Raw genomic sequence first — 14,675 nt, 5'->3', positions numbered from 1 at the left:
GAGGTGCTGTTACTTTTTTGTCCCCCTAAGGACAAGTTACCATAGAGGGGGGACTTGCCAGGAATAGGTTTTTAAAGCACAAATTTGGTTGCTTATGGGCGGTAAACCCTTATGAAAAGAAAGTTAAGTCAAAGTGCAACCATATTAGGAAATGAAGATAAGATGCTTGTAGTCTTCATATCATCATGACCCCTATGGATGTAAAAACTGCTTGTTAAGAGAAGTACATAGGAACTTTGGTTTACACACGAGCCGTGAGTTCACTAGGAAACATTTAATAAGGTACTAAAGACAAAATTGACTTTAACTTTAGACAGCAGTGTAACTTTGATATCTGGAATATCCATTTACTTTTTTACAAATGAGCTGTTCACTATGTCCATTTGGAAGGGAGACATGGGTTGTGCATGAGCATAACCCTGTCACTTCTCCAGAGCTGTCAGGTAACTACCACTAGCATTCTTGGAAGACTCTGGGCGTGAATCACATGCAGAATTCAATGTTTAAATCTGTTTTCATTCCTCATGAATCATTTAAAACTGGTAACTAGCTTATCTTATTTAAAGGCTCAGGTTTGGGGCCCAAGGGCTCACCCTTGCATATTCCAAGAATAGTCAGAATAATTGTGGATGGTACAGTTGCCTTTTTAAAATTACATGCAATTTTATACAATCTTTAGGTATAAAATGGGAGTCAGTTCTATGGTCTAATATAGTTAACTCATAAGTTCTTGGGTGTGGTATTTGGGCCGTTTATCATGAGATTTTTGTACTTTTGATTCTCCTCAGGATTTGGCCCACTGTGAACACATGCCCCAGACTTGGGGTCCACACACGCAGAGAAGTGTGCTTGCACTGTTCTGGGAGGTGGTCAGACTTTATCTGTATTCTACCTGGGAAGGAAGTGACAATTATTTTTACATTTACTTTTTAGAATTGAGAATGTATGTGAGTTTTTATTACAGATGATTTATAGCAAGCAAGTGGTTGTACCCCATTCACATCAGGTTTATCCAACTTTTAAAAAGATGAAGAGGAAATGGGGGAAACAGATGTTGATTGCGGGGTAGCCAGCCATGCTCCCAGGCACCCTGAGGAACACTTCATGTCAGGGCAGTATTTGTCAGCGTCTGCGTGCAGTGGGACGTTTACCAAAAATGGCAGGCAAAGGTCATGATTAGATTACCCTTTAATTTTCCTTTCTCATAAAAATTGTTTATATATTTTTAAGTTAGTGGATATGTATGGCTTCCTTTTTTCCTACATTCCCAGCAGATTTTTGCTGCTAAGACTATCACTGTTAAAGTGAAAATTACAGGGGAAAATGTGATATGTGTACCATAACTCGAAATGTGGTATTTTCTTGAAATCATTCTTTTATATTTTAGGAACTTACTGATCTCCATTTTAATTATGTTAGTGTAAAAAAGCCTTGAGTGTGTGTGGATATTATAAAATATGACTCCATGTTTGTCACTTGGGGGGAAGGAGCCCCCCAGAGGGCTTAACCTATTTTTCCCCCACCATGTTAACAGCTAATTCTGACTGATGGGTTTAGTTTGATTTGTTTTTAACAAAATGTTAGGCATTAAAAGTGTTTAGTGTGGAATGAAATTTTCGTCTTGAGTTTGAAAACCCATAAATTATATGATGTAAGTGGCCTAAAGTGAGATGTGTATTTTTTTGTTAATTCTACTTTGCATTGTGACAAATACTAAGTCTCCCAGGGGCCTTGTTTAAAACTGATAGCTCCATCTCATCTTTTTGCACATTCCCAGTAAGCAAAAACTTTGTACAGTGCTGTCTTTACTGTTAGAATAACAGACTGAAAACATGTCTGGTTTTTAATGTTTAGGTTGTATTTCTGTGGAAGGACAAGTCTGACCATTCATAGATTGATTGTTCTTTAAGAGGACTGTTACGTTTTACAGTTTCAATTCTATATCACATTTTTTATATGCTGCATGCCAAAAAAAGTCTACCTATTCTGGGGTAGAGGAAAAAAATTCTAAATTCTATCTTACTATCAGAGTTCAAAGCAAGTTTTCACTGTAATAGTCTTTTCGGTAGAAGTTAAACAAATATTTGAGCATTTGTCAGTTATTCTCATTTTTCAGAATAATCAAAAGGCAGGCACGGTGGATGTGAAGATTTTGCAAACTCCTAAACCCCAAAGTCTTCTCTTTCTGGAGGTGGGCATTAACTGATTTGTCCTGTAATGTGCTGTTGGGGACAGCTCGTCAGAACTGGTCCCTCTTAATCTAGCATTCTGAACACAGGCCACTGTGTGCTCTCACCCGGTAGCAATCATGGCAAGGATGGTGAGGACAAAGGAGTCTTCCATTTGATGCAGACACAATTGTAAAACTTAGCAATCAAATGGACAAATTGTTTTTATTTTAAATAGGAAATTGTTTTCTAAAACTAAAATACTTGAATTGTCAAAATATGGTCTCAATTTGTATTAGTTTTTGAATGCTCCTATTGATAAGGAAGTGTAAGAATCCATAAAATGTGAATAAATGGAAAAAAAAACAAAATCACAATGTCTGATAATTTTATGTTCCTCTGTGATACACTTGCCATTAAAACAAATGCAGATAGACATGAGGGAAAATAATGCAAAAAGAGTAATCAGAAACCTCCCTGAACATGGAAGGTGGGTTTGGAGGTGAAGAAGAGACCAAAACCATTCAGACCAAGGTGTTTATTGTTAAAGTTTTCACAAATTAGAATGGGAATGGTAGGTCCTCAACTGCTGGCCAGAGTGCAAGGATCCAGCCATCAATTGGTTAATCCTTAAAGTAAGTCTGAGACAGGGACTCTGGGGCAGGTTTTCTAAAGGAAACGTGTGGTGGGGGGGTTGGATTTCTCTTGAAAAGTGAAGGTGCCTGGGAGTTACGTCCAGGTCCATCTCAGAGACCTGAGCTTTTCCTAAGGAAATTTGAAAACTAAGGCCAGTATGATTAAGAGAATTATTTTGAGTTTATAAACTAAAGCTTTTGGCAATTTTGAACATTACTATTAAGACACTAACATTAAAATCAATTATGATAGTGCTGTATTTTGGAGTCATGTTCACATTTTTTAAGGTTTCCTAAGTTATTCAGCATTTTTCTGGTAAGAGATTGCCTGGTTAAAAAAAAAAAAAAAAGCAGGCCAGTTGTGGTGGTTCACAGCCTGTAACCAGCACTCTGAGAGGTAGAGGTGGGAGGATTCCTTGAGCTCAGGAGTTGAAGACCAGCCTGAGAAGGAGTGAGACCCTTTTCTCTAGTAAAAATAGAACAATTAGGCTCAGCACCTATGGCTCAAGGCATCAGCCACATACACCTGAGCTGGCAGGTTCAAATCCAGCCCTGGCCCACCAACCAGGGCTGCAACCAAAAAATGCTGGGCGTGGTGGGCCCCTGTAGTCCCAGCTACTTGGGAGGCAGGAGTTGGAGGTTGCTCTGCCCAGGGCAATAGCTTGAGTTTCCGTCTCAAAAAAAAGAACAATTAGCTGGGCATTGTGGCAGGTGCCTGAAAGTCCCAGCTCCTCAGGAGTTGGAGATAGCTATGAGCTACTCTAGCCTGAGAAATAGAGTATAAAAAAATTTTTTTTGCAAAGACTTAAGTTACACATGAAGTATTTTTCCTGAACTATTAACATCCAGTGGAAACTTCAAATGACAATAAAAGCTTGGCGCTTATAGTCCCAGCTACTCAGGAGGCTGAGGCAAGAGAATCGCTTAAATCCAAGAGTTTGAGGTTGCTGTGAGCTGTGACACCATAGCACTCGCCATAGCACTACCGAGGGCAACAAAGTGAGACTCTTGTCTCAAAAAACAAACAAAAAAAATTGTTAATCTGAAGAACAAGGCTGTCCCTGAACCGCACCAGCCCTGCTGCAGGTTTTCAGCTACCTGGCTGGGCCAGGAACAGCCACACAGCCGCGCCTATGAGCTTATTGTACTGGAAATGCAAACACTTGGGCCTGCAGTCAGAACCTCTGGTTGGGGCTCAAATCTCTCTTTAAAAGATAAAAGAGTTCATATAAATTTCACCCTTTCAAATACAATTTTGTAGCCTTTAGTATTTTCATATATTTTTTTTTTTAATAGAGCTTTTTTTTAATTATTTTTTTTGTAGAGACAGAGTTTCACTTTATGGCCCTCGATAGAGTGCCATGGCATCACACAGCTCACAGCAACTTCCAACTCCTGGGCTTAAGCGATTCTTTTGCCTCAGCCTCCCGAGCAGCTGAGACTACAGGTGCCGCCATAACACCTGGCTATTTTTTTGTTGCAGTTCGACCAGGGCCGGGTTTGAACCCGCCACCCTCAGTATATGGGGCCGGCGCCCTACCGACTGAGCCACAGGTGCCGCCTGTATTTTCATAGTTTTACAATCATCACTTCCTGATTTCAAAATATTTCATCACCAGCTGTCTAGGTCTGAACAGGTGATCCCCATGCATGCTCAGGCTGGAGCACCCCCAGCACACGTGCTCCCTAGGACTTTCACATTTCAGGGAGAAACAGCAGTGATTATCATAATTGACAGGACCTGTGTACATAACCGCATCTCACTTCAACATCACTACGTCCCAGGAAGCTAAGTGGCACTTCCCTTGAGATGCCCAGGCTCAGGTGTATAATGTGTCTAAGGCTCCAGCTTGCCCCATGAGGTTCATGTGTGCCCATTAAATGACTAAACTTGGTTGGTTTCTGGAATTGGCTAAAGTCTTTTGAGCAAAATTGTTTATTCAAAGTATCATTTAAGTTCACTAAAAACCGCGGTTATTTCAAACAGCAACCTAATTATTTTATTAAAGTCAGATTCCAAGAATATCCTTAAAATATCTTGTTAACCTGGTTTATGCGGAGGCTAAGTCAGGAGGTGACTCAAGAAGCTGTAAGGAAAAGACAACATGATCCTTTCTTTTAACACCAGAAACAGGTATTTTCCCTTCCTCATGTAAATTTTCCAGCTGTTCTTGTCATTTTAACAATCAAGCACAAAATTTAGGATGTTTCACAGTCAACATGTATGTTTACAGTGAACTGTGTCAGGGTGTGTTCTGAGTTATTGTACATTTCTTTCTTTCCAGGAATAGATTCCCAAAGGTTTTCCTTTCCAGCCATCATCTTTGTTTTCTAAGCTAGGGCATGACAGTAGTTCCTAAAAGTTTGTCTAAGAACTCAAACAGCAAGAATGGCCTTCAAGAGTAGCAGTTAATAGGAATAAGTTTATTGCAGGTAGCTTCCAAATAGAGCCTTTCTCCCTAAATATCCCCATTTAAATGGACTTCCCAATTATTTAACAAAAAGAGTGTTTGATCTACGTGGCAAGGAATCATCTTTACGTGCTAGACCACCGCCTTCCTAACCAACATCCTGCACAGGCTGCCCCTGGGGATGCTGGGTCAGAAAATTACGGTGTTTCTAAGGAAGGGACTATTTCCAAAAGGTGTCAATGGTGTGAAGTTCCTTACTGTATTCCTGAATGTGTCCACATGTTCCTTCAGCTTTTCTCTGCCCCTCATTCTGTAACTCTAGGTCTTAGGCCTTCCACCCATCACCTGTGATGACATAACACGTCCACCTGCCCATAGAAAGAAAAAGCCTATTATATGAACAGCGTCTCTGAGGCTGCCCTTGCCACTGATGAACCAGCAACAGCAGGCTGAGGAAGGGATCCAGAAAGTATGACATACGGGCGCATTCCACATCCTACCACCCAGCTGCAAGAACCCTCATCTTCCAGAAGACCAGACAGCTTCTTGGGGAGCCGCCAAAACCTGAACTTGGGACTCCTGGCTTCTATTCCAGGTCCTTCTCTACTTCTGTGAGGGTTTTTTAAAGGTTCTCTAGAAAAAACTTGGAAAACTTCACAGTACAAATGAGAGGACACATACTACTTTACAGAGGCTGAAAGCTAAACCTGAACACATTGTATGATTTCATTTTGCAAATACTGTATCTCCGGCCAAGCTGAAGTCACCCACCCACCAGCCCCCTCGCTGCTCATAGCTGCCAAAGCCAGAGTGAAGCCTCGGACACACTCCAGTTCCAGAAAGTTGCCTGTGTGAAAGCTCAAAATTAAGGAATCATTGGGGGCAAGTTACAAGGTTCAATCACTAGGTTATCACTTTGCTATAATGTGCATACATGTATTTAACCTGAAATGCCTACTACAGAAAAAAAAAAAAAACAAACTAGGTTCAGATTCATTAGAGGAAAACACAGAAGAAAATTAAATTTAAATATCTAACATGCAAATCAATTTTCAAAAGAAACATGAAATCATAAAGCAAAGCTAACAGCCAACCATAAATACTGCCTAGAAATGGTTTCTACTAGGTGTGAAAGAAACTATTGATAATCAAGAAACTATTGATATTTATGGAAATATCACTGACAATTAGCATACTATTGTAACATATTCAATGTATGCCATCAGGTGTTTTTGCTAAAATATATTTTATAGAAATCATGATTTAAGCTTCAAAATGGTGAAATATCTCAACAGGTCTTCTCTGCAGATTTAATGACTCTCAAACACCTCATTTGGAAACCAAAGGTATCTATTTGCACCTAAACTGCCTGACCTACAAAGTGAGGGACTAAAGGATAACAGAAGACAGAAGCTTCAAGCAGCCCAGCAAAGTCCGAGGGTCACCGAGCCCAAGGGCTGGGATGTAACAATAAACGTGACTGGCTGCCCTGGAATCTTAGAAACCTGTAAACACAGATGTCCCCACACTTCTGTGGCTTCCCCGCCTGAGGCTCCAACTGCTGTAGGTTCTGAATCCAGCCCTGGGCCACTTCTGTCAAGTCACCTGGCTTTGTGTGGTCCAAGGAGGATGCAGTCGGCATTTGTTGCAGGGGCTCAGAGAAAGGGCTCCCTGCCCCACCGAGCATCACATCAGCATGAAGTTAGGCAGTGAGAAGTGAAAAAAGGACACAGCCCCCAGCAGGTACGACCCCTGCTTGGCTCCAAAGTCTACTGCCCAAGCTCAAGGGCATCTGCATTTCCATATCCCTTAGAGTTGGCATAATGTCAGAAGTACTTCGTTTTTGAAGCTGGATATGAAACCAAATTCTAGCTACACTGGAAAACCGAGAGAAGTATCTATCAGAATGAAACCTATTTAGTTCATTTAAAAGTTGGCAGATTTTATAAGCCTTTCAAAGAATTTTGGCCAACAGCTTAAAGCCACCATATTATGACAACTGTAAAATATGTATTTTTCAAGTTAGTCTAGAGCAGTGGTTCTCAACCTTTCTAATGCTGCGACCTTTTAATACAGTTCTTCATTTTGAGGCAACCCCACACATGAGGATCGGTGTCTCAGTTCCTAAGACCATCAGAAATATATGTTTTCCGGGCGGTGCCTGTGGCTCAGTCGGTAAGGCGCCGGCCCCATATACTGAGGGTGGCGGGTTCAAACCCGGCCCTGGCCAAATTGCAACCAAAAAATAGCTGGGCGTTGTGGCAGGCGCCTGTAGTCCCAGCTACTCGGGAGGCTGAGGCAAGAGAATTGCTTAAGCCCCAGGAGTTGGAGGTTGCTGTGAGCTGTGTGAGGCCACAGCACTTTACCGAGGGCCATAAAGTGAGACTCTGTCTCTACAAAAAAAAAGAAATATATGTTTTCCGATGGTCTTAGATGACCCCTGTGCAAGGGTCGTTTGACCCCTAAAGGGGTCACGACCCACAGGTTGAGAACCATTTATACCAACTGCATAGAGACTTCCTCTAGAATGTCTTTTAATGGAAAAAAATTATTACTTCATTCTTCAAGTCTTCTAACTAGTCTGTGATTAAAACAGCAAAAATAGGTCCTGGTCTGAGTCCAGGATCAGGAACATGCCTTGCTGTCTGTCTCACTGTCACTGCGCCCTGCAGACAGAACCCTAACTGATGATTTGTTCACGGTCCTTAAAAAGCCTAAATGGTAACGATGATTTGACTCATGAGAAATCCCAGCCTATGTCCAAGTTGACTTGGCTTTAGAATCTTTTGCTTCTTTTTTTTCTCTTTTCACGACTTCTGTTACTTGTGTTTTACATAATACTCTTCTTTTGAAATAATGAGCCCTGCCTATTTTTAGGCAACTAGCAGTTCCAGTAGGACGAAAAGGATGTGAGCTGGAGGCCACCTGAGCCTGCAGGTGCCGAAGAGCTGTGTGTAAATGGAGACAACATGTCACTGTCAGAATCTAGTACCATGACATTTCTTTAAAATAAAGAAAACCCCATAACTTTCTTCTTACTGTCCAAAAAAGAAATGACCCCAGGTTTCCTCAAAGGAAACGTGTTCTCTAATCCCAATTCCCTGTAAGACATGTATGTATGCTTTGGTCTGCCCCATACTACTCAAGAGGCAGGCATGTTCCCAGAAAGACTAACAATGGCTGCCTAGGAGGAAAAAAATGTATCAATGCCAGGACTTTGGGGGTCCTGGTTCTGGCCCTGTCTCCTGTTAACTATTATTTTGTTCCTGATGTCATTTGTTACTTAGAATAAAACCAACCTGAGTAATATCTTACTGTCTAGTTATCAAGTGCCTCTGAGCATGTTTTAAGTTTGGCCTCAGGATTTAAAGACTGAGACAGGTACTCTCCACCAAATGTCTGTCCATCTGTCCGGGCAACACGTGGTTCAGAATGCAGACTGGGGCTGGACACCTAGGTTTGACTCCTGCCATCGTTAACTTGCTTTTCAGTTTAGGCAGTTCCCTTAACCCCTCTGGTTGTTTCCTCATCTGTAAGATGGGAACCATAGTAACACCTGCTTAGAATGAAAGTGCCATGTGTTGGATATAAAACAGCCAAACCATGCGTTGTCTATTTACGTGCTATACAGATACCATCACTTGCACACACCTGCCTCTATAGTCTGACAGCACCTTCACATCTTGCTGACACTGGTCCTCAGAGTCACGGGTGGGGGCAGGGGAGGGGGTGCTGGCAGAGCTTCGGAGGTTGGCCAAGCCCTGGCCCCAGAGGAGAGGACCTACTGGTGCCCCCCACTGCTGAGGACAGAGGGTGGTGTGGCTGCACATCCTGCACTGTCCCCTCCCACACTGGGACTATATTTCTCCCAAGATCAAGTTCAGAAGTTGTCAGACCCCAAAATGAGCAAGGAGGAAAAAGTTCCTGAAGACACAGGTACATTTCAGCCACATGGACACAAACTTGGGAACAGTGCTTGGCACCCCTGGAGAACACGCGAATTGATAACCTGAAGGCTGGGCCACACGCACGGCTCCCTGAGGCTTTGTCCATGAAATCATGCAGCGCTGGGACACAGCTCAAGCCTGAGCTGGACACTGCTGGAGAATGTGAGAGCGTTCAGGTCCCTGCCCCCACATCAGCCTGGACTAAGTTATTACACAAGGCGGAGTCAGGGGTGAGCATCCCCATATACTAACACCTGACCCAAACTATGCAGAATGACTGGGATCACACCCTGACCCAGTCATGTACTTGAACCCTGGAGATGTCAGTGAGGTAGGTGGTATCAGCCCCATTTTACAGGTGGGCAAACCAAGGCAGAATGAAATGCAATAGCTCGCTTTTAATAACAATATACAAAATCTGGAGAAAGCCCCAAAGTAGTCCCGTTTCCGGAGCCCGCAGAATGAACACAGATAGGAACATGAGCCCCTCCTCATCCTTTTTGCCCCACAAAGATCTCTCATTTCCTCACTGGAACCCCTCAAATATTCCTGGGGACTTCAAACAAATGAAACCCATAGCAACAAAGAGACCCAGCTTCCAGTTTATTCCCAGTTGGGCAGGAGGTGCCTCTGTCCTGAGGAGAGCAAAGTAGCAAATTGACAGTCATTGCAGATGGAAACTCCATGCTGGCACAAGGCCACAGACAGGCCTGGGCTAGGCAGCTACTCCCGTGAACCACTGAGAAGCGGCCTTGTGCAAGCCATCTGGGCCATTCCTCTTTGGCTCCGTGAGCTGGTCTTAGAAATGGCACAGCACGCGCAGTCAAAGGAAATAAGGTTTAGGAAACCAGGGAAGATGAAATGACACGCCCTTCTCTCCCTCAGCCCCCAGAAGATGGGAGTTCTACGTAGAACCCTCCTGGGGATGTCAATCCAAACCCACCCACCATCAGACACCCTTTGGCAGAAATCCTGTTCTCCTGCCTGGCTACCACGCCCTCCCACCTGCCCTTAGAATCCAAGTTCTGCGGGTCACACCATCTGAGGCCCGGAGTGGGGTGTCTCCAGTTAGAGGTGTGTATGTTGGCGTGTTCTTTGGCTGGAAGCAAAAGGCCATTCTGGCAGGATCGGGGCCTGTCTGCTCAGCTCGAGGCCTTTCTGGAACAGGGCATGGGTGAGACGCTCCCAGCCCAGGGTGAAGCCATCACACGTCTTGGGTTCCCCATCTCCCCGCAGTGACCTAGCAGATCAAAGTGGTAAACTAGGGGAGGATGAGCTGGGGCTGACTGGGATGCTGAAGTTCATCAGTACAGCGTTACAAAATCTTAAATTGGTTTTCCTTAGAAAGAGTTGACAGTTTGACATGCTGCGTAACCCCCCCGCCAGGTGGTCTCACCTGCTGTCAGATGTGAACGCCACGGCAGGAGGTCAGGCCTCCTTCTGGGCACTCACTGCTCTCTTACACGCCTTACGCGCTTTCTTACAGCCTCTTGGTGCCTCTGATCCTTTTTGGGTGCAGAGGGTTCTCCAGAGGTGGGCTGGGGCGCCGGGCGCATGGGCACAGGCAGGGCAGAGCCAGCAGGGGCAGAAAGAGGCACTTCAGTTTGGGCTGGTGTTCAGGAGCCGGCCCCGCCCCGCCTGGCTGCAGCTCCAGCGTGTCACAGAGACCCGGTGGCGGTGGACGGGTAGGCACTTGGCAGCACTCCCAGAGCCGGGGCTCCACACGGGCTCCACACACAGCTAGGTCATCAGGATGGGCTTCTGCCGTACTTCCAGGATGTCTAGGGCCCGAGGGAGGGAAGCAGACGTAACAGGGAAGCTCAACACAGCCATGCACCCACCACAACAGTGCCACACGGAAGAAGCCCACTGGGCAGCTCACACTTCTTCCCCGGCCTCATAGCCTGCAGAGGCTACCCTGCCACCTGGACCTTCCAGACTGGGGAACAGGCCTGTAGCAGCTGCCCACTCCATCCCGAGAGCCTCGCCTCTCCTCACCTACGAGTGACACACGCTAGTGTCTGCAGCCACTCAATAGGGGACGGCAGGGTGCACCAAAAAGGCACACAAGAGGCTTTCAGCTCTGAAGAGCTCCGGTCCCACCCAAGACTGAGACAGGGGCTGAGACCCTTACACAGAAACCCAACTGGTAGGCTGCTCACCTGAATTAACAGGACAGGGTCAGACAGCCCTGCAGGTGGCCCTCAGGAACCCAAGGCCAGGAGTCAGAGCTGGCTACAAGGGGTGCTGCTGTTTCTCCACACCAACCCACATTACCTGTTAAAATCCGATGCAGCGGCAAAGTGACGTAGGTTAAGTGTGCATAGAGAAGGAAATTCCCATCTGCTCTGTTCAGCTTCAGCCAGGACCCCACCAGTGACCTTCCAGTGCCGGACAGGGACCGAGAACGCAGGTTGCTGGCATTGTGCAGATCCGCTGGTGGAAAGAAGGCCAGGTCAGGGCCTGGGTACCCCTTACCCACCCACCCCCACACTGACACCCACAGGCCCAGAGCGGCTATGCTGCCTGTGACACCTCTCTCCTGCCCTCCAGGGCGAAAGCCCCGGCCCTCCCCTATGCCCCCTTCTCTTGTTTTGAGCTCAGTCCCCCAGTAAGATCTGGCACGTCACCACGGTGTGTAATGTCTCTGCTCCCCAGTGCCCTGCTCGTCACTGGAATTAGGCACTAGCACTTTGGGACATCGGGGCAGCAATGCTGGGCTGACATATCCCATCACCTGATCCGATGTCCAGGGTGGGGGAACCTGCCCGTGGACAGGCTGTGCTGGTTATTAGCACTTTCCTTCTGATTTGGAAGAGCCGAGGTGGATAAGGGGCTTGTCCAGGGTCACACAAGAGCAGTCAAGGACAATGCTGGAATCTCACGGCCCTGATTAGGGCCTTGCCCCATCAGGCCGCTGCCGCTTGGCCTCAGAGGCCAGGACAAGGACTGCCATCTCTCCCCACAGCCCCAGCACCCTGCCCTGAATGGTGCTGTCGCCGAATCCTTCACTCTCTGCATACCCAGCAAACACGCACAGGTACCAGCCAGTCCCAATGACAACGGTGAGCCAGGCTCGTGGTCCCTGCCAGCACAGAGCTTGCCAGAACCTCCCAACTTGTCTCTAAAGCTCATCCCTGGCCTCTACAGCCATTTTCCACATGGTGATATTCTGAGCCCTCAAATCTGATTTTTGTCAATCCCTTGCTCAAAAAACCCTCCAGTGGCTTCCCCTGGCTCTACAGCCCAAGCGTGACTCCTGTTTTCTGGCTGCACAACTCGCTGATGGTACCGATCACTGAGGACAGCGAGAAAGCATAGGCCAGGGGAGAAAAGAGGTGGTGGGGCTGCCCCAAGGGTCTTGAGGCCACTGGGCAGGGGTCTGGCGAAGCAGCACAGTCGTCACATGGTGACCCTGTCATTGGAGGGTGGTCTGGCTCCAAGAAGGCTGCACAGAACCAGGAGAGCCAAGACTAGGAAAACCCCAAGGGCAAGCTGGCCCCAGACACCACAGAGAAGCAGCAGTAACAGCAGCAGCATCTGGTAAGAGCCCCACACGCAGCGCACCACGGTGTGTGCAGCAGGCAGACCGTCAGACCTGCCCCTTCTTTTCTTTCTAAGAGATAGGGTCTTGCTGTAGTGCCCAGGCTGGTCTCAAATCTTGGGCTTAAGCTATCTTCCCAACGTGCCCCCTGAACAATTGGGATTATAGGCATGTACTACCACTCCCAGCTCAAGCCCTTCTTAATAAAGCAAGTCAAAGGTCTTCAGAAAATTTAGGAACCCCTGAAATTGTGCACAAACTCTGCCAGGGAAAAGACTAAGCCCATCAGGATTTCTGTGTGTCCGTCTATAGCTCTGTCCCCAGTTCCTGACATATGGCACCCAGGCTCTCTCTAAAAGTTGCTGAATGAATGAATGAATGAATGACTAATCTGGATCAAGAGGAGACTGAGGGCGGCAGGCGGGCCTCAGAGTCACCTCCACCATCGTCCTCTCGGAAGAACTCCTCGCTGTCATTGGCCGAATGAGACTTCTTCATCTCAGCAATCCGGTTCCGGGGGACCTTCCTCTTCAGGGACGGGGAGAAGAAGGCCGGTCGGTTGTTCCGCTCCGGGGTAGGAGGGGTGCTGAAGGAGGTCACCTGGGAACAAAGAGCTGAAATCACGAGAGCAGCAGGAGCAGCCCACCAGGAGTCCCAACGCCCACCCATCCACTTGCTCTAACTTCTCGGACTCATGGCTCCTGGGGCAGACCTCGACTGTGTTCATGGCCCCAAACTGGGAGATGTGTTTCATCTCAGGGGCCAGCAAATCACCCAGCCACCAGCACTGCCCACAGAGGAGCCAGGTAGCCACCACAAATTGTAGGGGTACCCCTCTTCCAGGACTCATGAGCCAGTGAGGGGTTGTTCAAGCACAAAGTAACAGCAGTGGCCGATGGTGAACAACACTTGCCCCTCCCCCATCCCATTAGATGGGGCTGGGATTGGCCCCATCTGACAAATAAGGAAACTAAGAAAGGGATAGTGACCTTGACTTGCCTAAGGTCACCCAGCAGGGTGGTGGCAAAACTGGGCATGTAACCTAGCTCTCCTGCCTCCTGAGGCCATGCTCCTCCCCCTGACTTTTCTTTGCTAAAACGTCCCCACCCTTCGTGTCCCAGCATCCTTCACGGGAAGCACCACGCTCAACAGCTCTGTGCCTCTGTCATCCCTTCTCCTCCTTTCCATTGTATTTGGCTCTGTTCACTAAACATTCCCACCTGCTTGGGTCTGGGTAGGCATAGCAATTTGGATGGACAGGCACACGACACTGGACCCTGCCCTCAAGGGGCTCACAGTCTGCTAGGGACAACAGACTCAGGAAGTGACAACTACAGTGTGCTAGCTGCTGAGACAGAGAAAGGGGAGCACAGGATACATGGAGCACAGAGGCAAAGGAAAATCAGGGAAGGCTTCCTGGAGGAGATGCCGCTGGAGCTGGGTCTTGAAGGACGAGTAGGAGTTCGCCAGGTGAAGAAGGGGGGGAAGGGCGTTCCAGGCAGAGGGAACTTGGCCCATCTCCTCCCTCCTCCCCATGCAAACAAGAATCTGAGGAGCAAGATGAGCTGGGACCAAGACTTCCGGGCCCCATCGGCCTCCTCATCACGGCTCCGACATTCACCAAAGTCCCGGCGGCTGCAGGGCTCCAGACGGTCCTCCCACAAGCCAGGGAAAGTTTTCAAAAGATAAAAGAAAGACACCAGAAACCACAATACACAGAGTCTGCATTTCTCATGCATTGGTTACAAATGACCCCTCTGGAAAAGGAGACAGGTAACAGTGAGCACACGGTGGCAGTCCCCAGGGATTGGCCCTGCCACTGACACTGAGTGACCCTAGCAAATCTCTCCTCTCGATCCCAGGGCCTTCCTGCTACTAGGAGCCAGAGGCTTTCGCACACTTTGGAACCAGACCTATTGGACAGATGGGAAAATCAAGGTGCAGGCAGGTCTCGTATCTAACAGTCACTC

General features: G+C 47.1%; 1 protein-coding gene across 1 annotated transcript in view; it reads right to left on the bottom strand.

The window, feature by feature from the left end:
* Positions 1-9,749: 9,749 nt before the first annotated feature.
* The window catches only part of KIAA0930 (KIAA0930 ortholog), a 41,855-nt gene continuing 36,929 nt past the window's right edge, over positions 9,750-14,675 (bottom strand). Inside the window, exons 8-10 of the mRNA XM_053582299.1 lie at positions 13,143-13,305; positions 11,439-11,597; positions 9,750-10,942 (exon numbers count right to left, since the gene is read on the bottom strand). Of these exons, the coding sequence (XP_053438274.1) occupies positions 10,902-10,942; positions 11,439-11,597; positions 13,143-13,305 (363 nt within the window). The 3' untranslated portion in view covers positions 9,750-10,901. The remainder of the gene's footprint in view (positions 10,943-11,438; positions 11,598-13,142; positions 13,306-14,675) is intronic.

Source organism: Nycticebus coucang, chromosome 3 (genome assembly GCF_027406575.1).
Source record: "Nycticebus coucang isolate mNycCou1 chromosome 3, mNycCou1.pri, whole genome shotgun sequence".
In the NCBI taxonomy this organism is placed as follows: Eukaryota; Metazoa; Chordata; class Mammalia; order Primates; family Lorisidae; genus Nycticebus; species Nycticebus coucang.
This window is presented reverse-complemented; position numbering and strand designations above follow the sequence as displayed.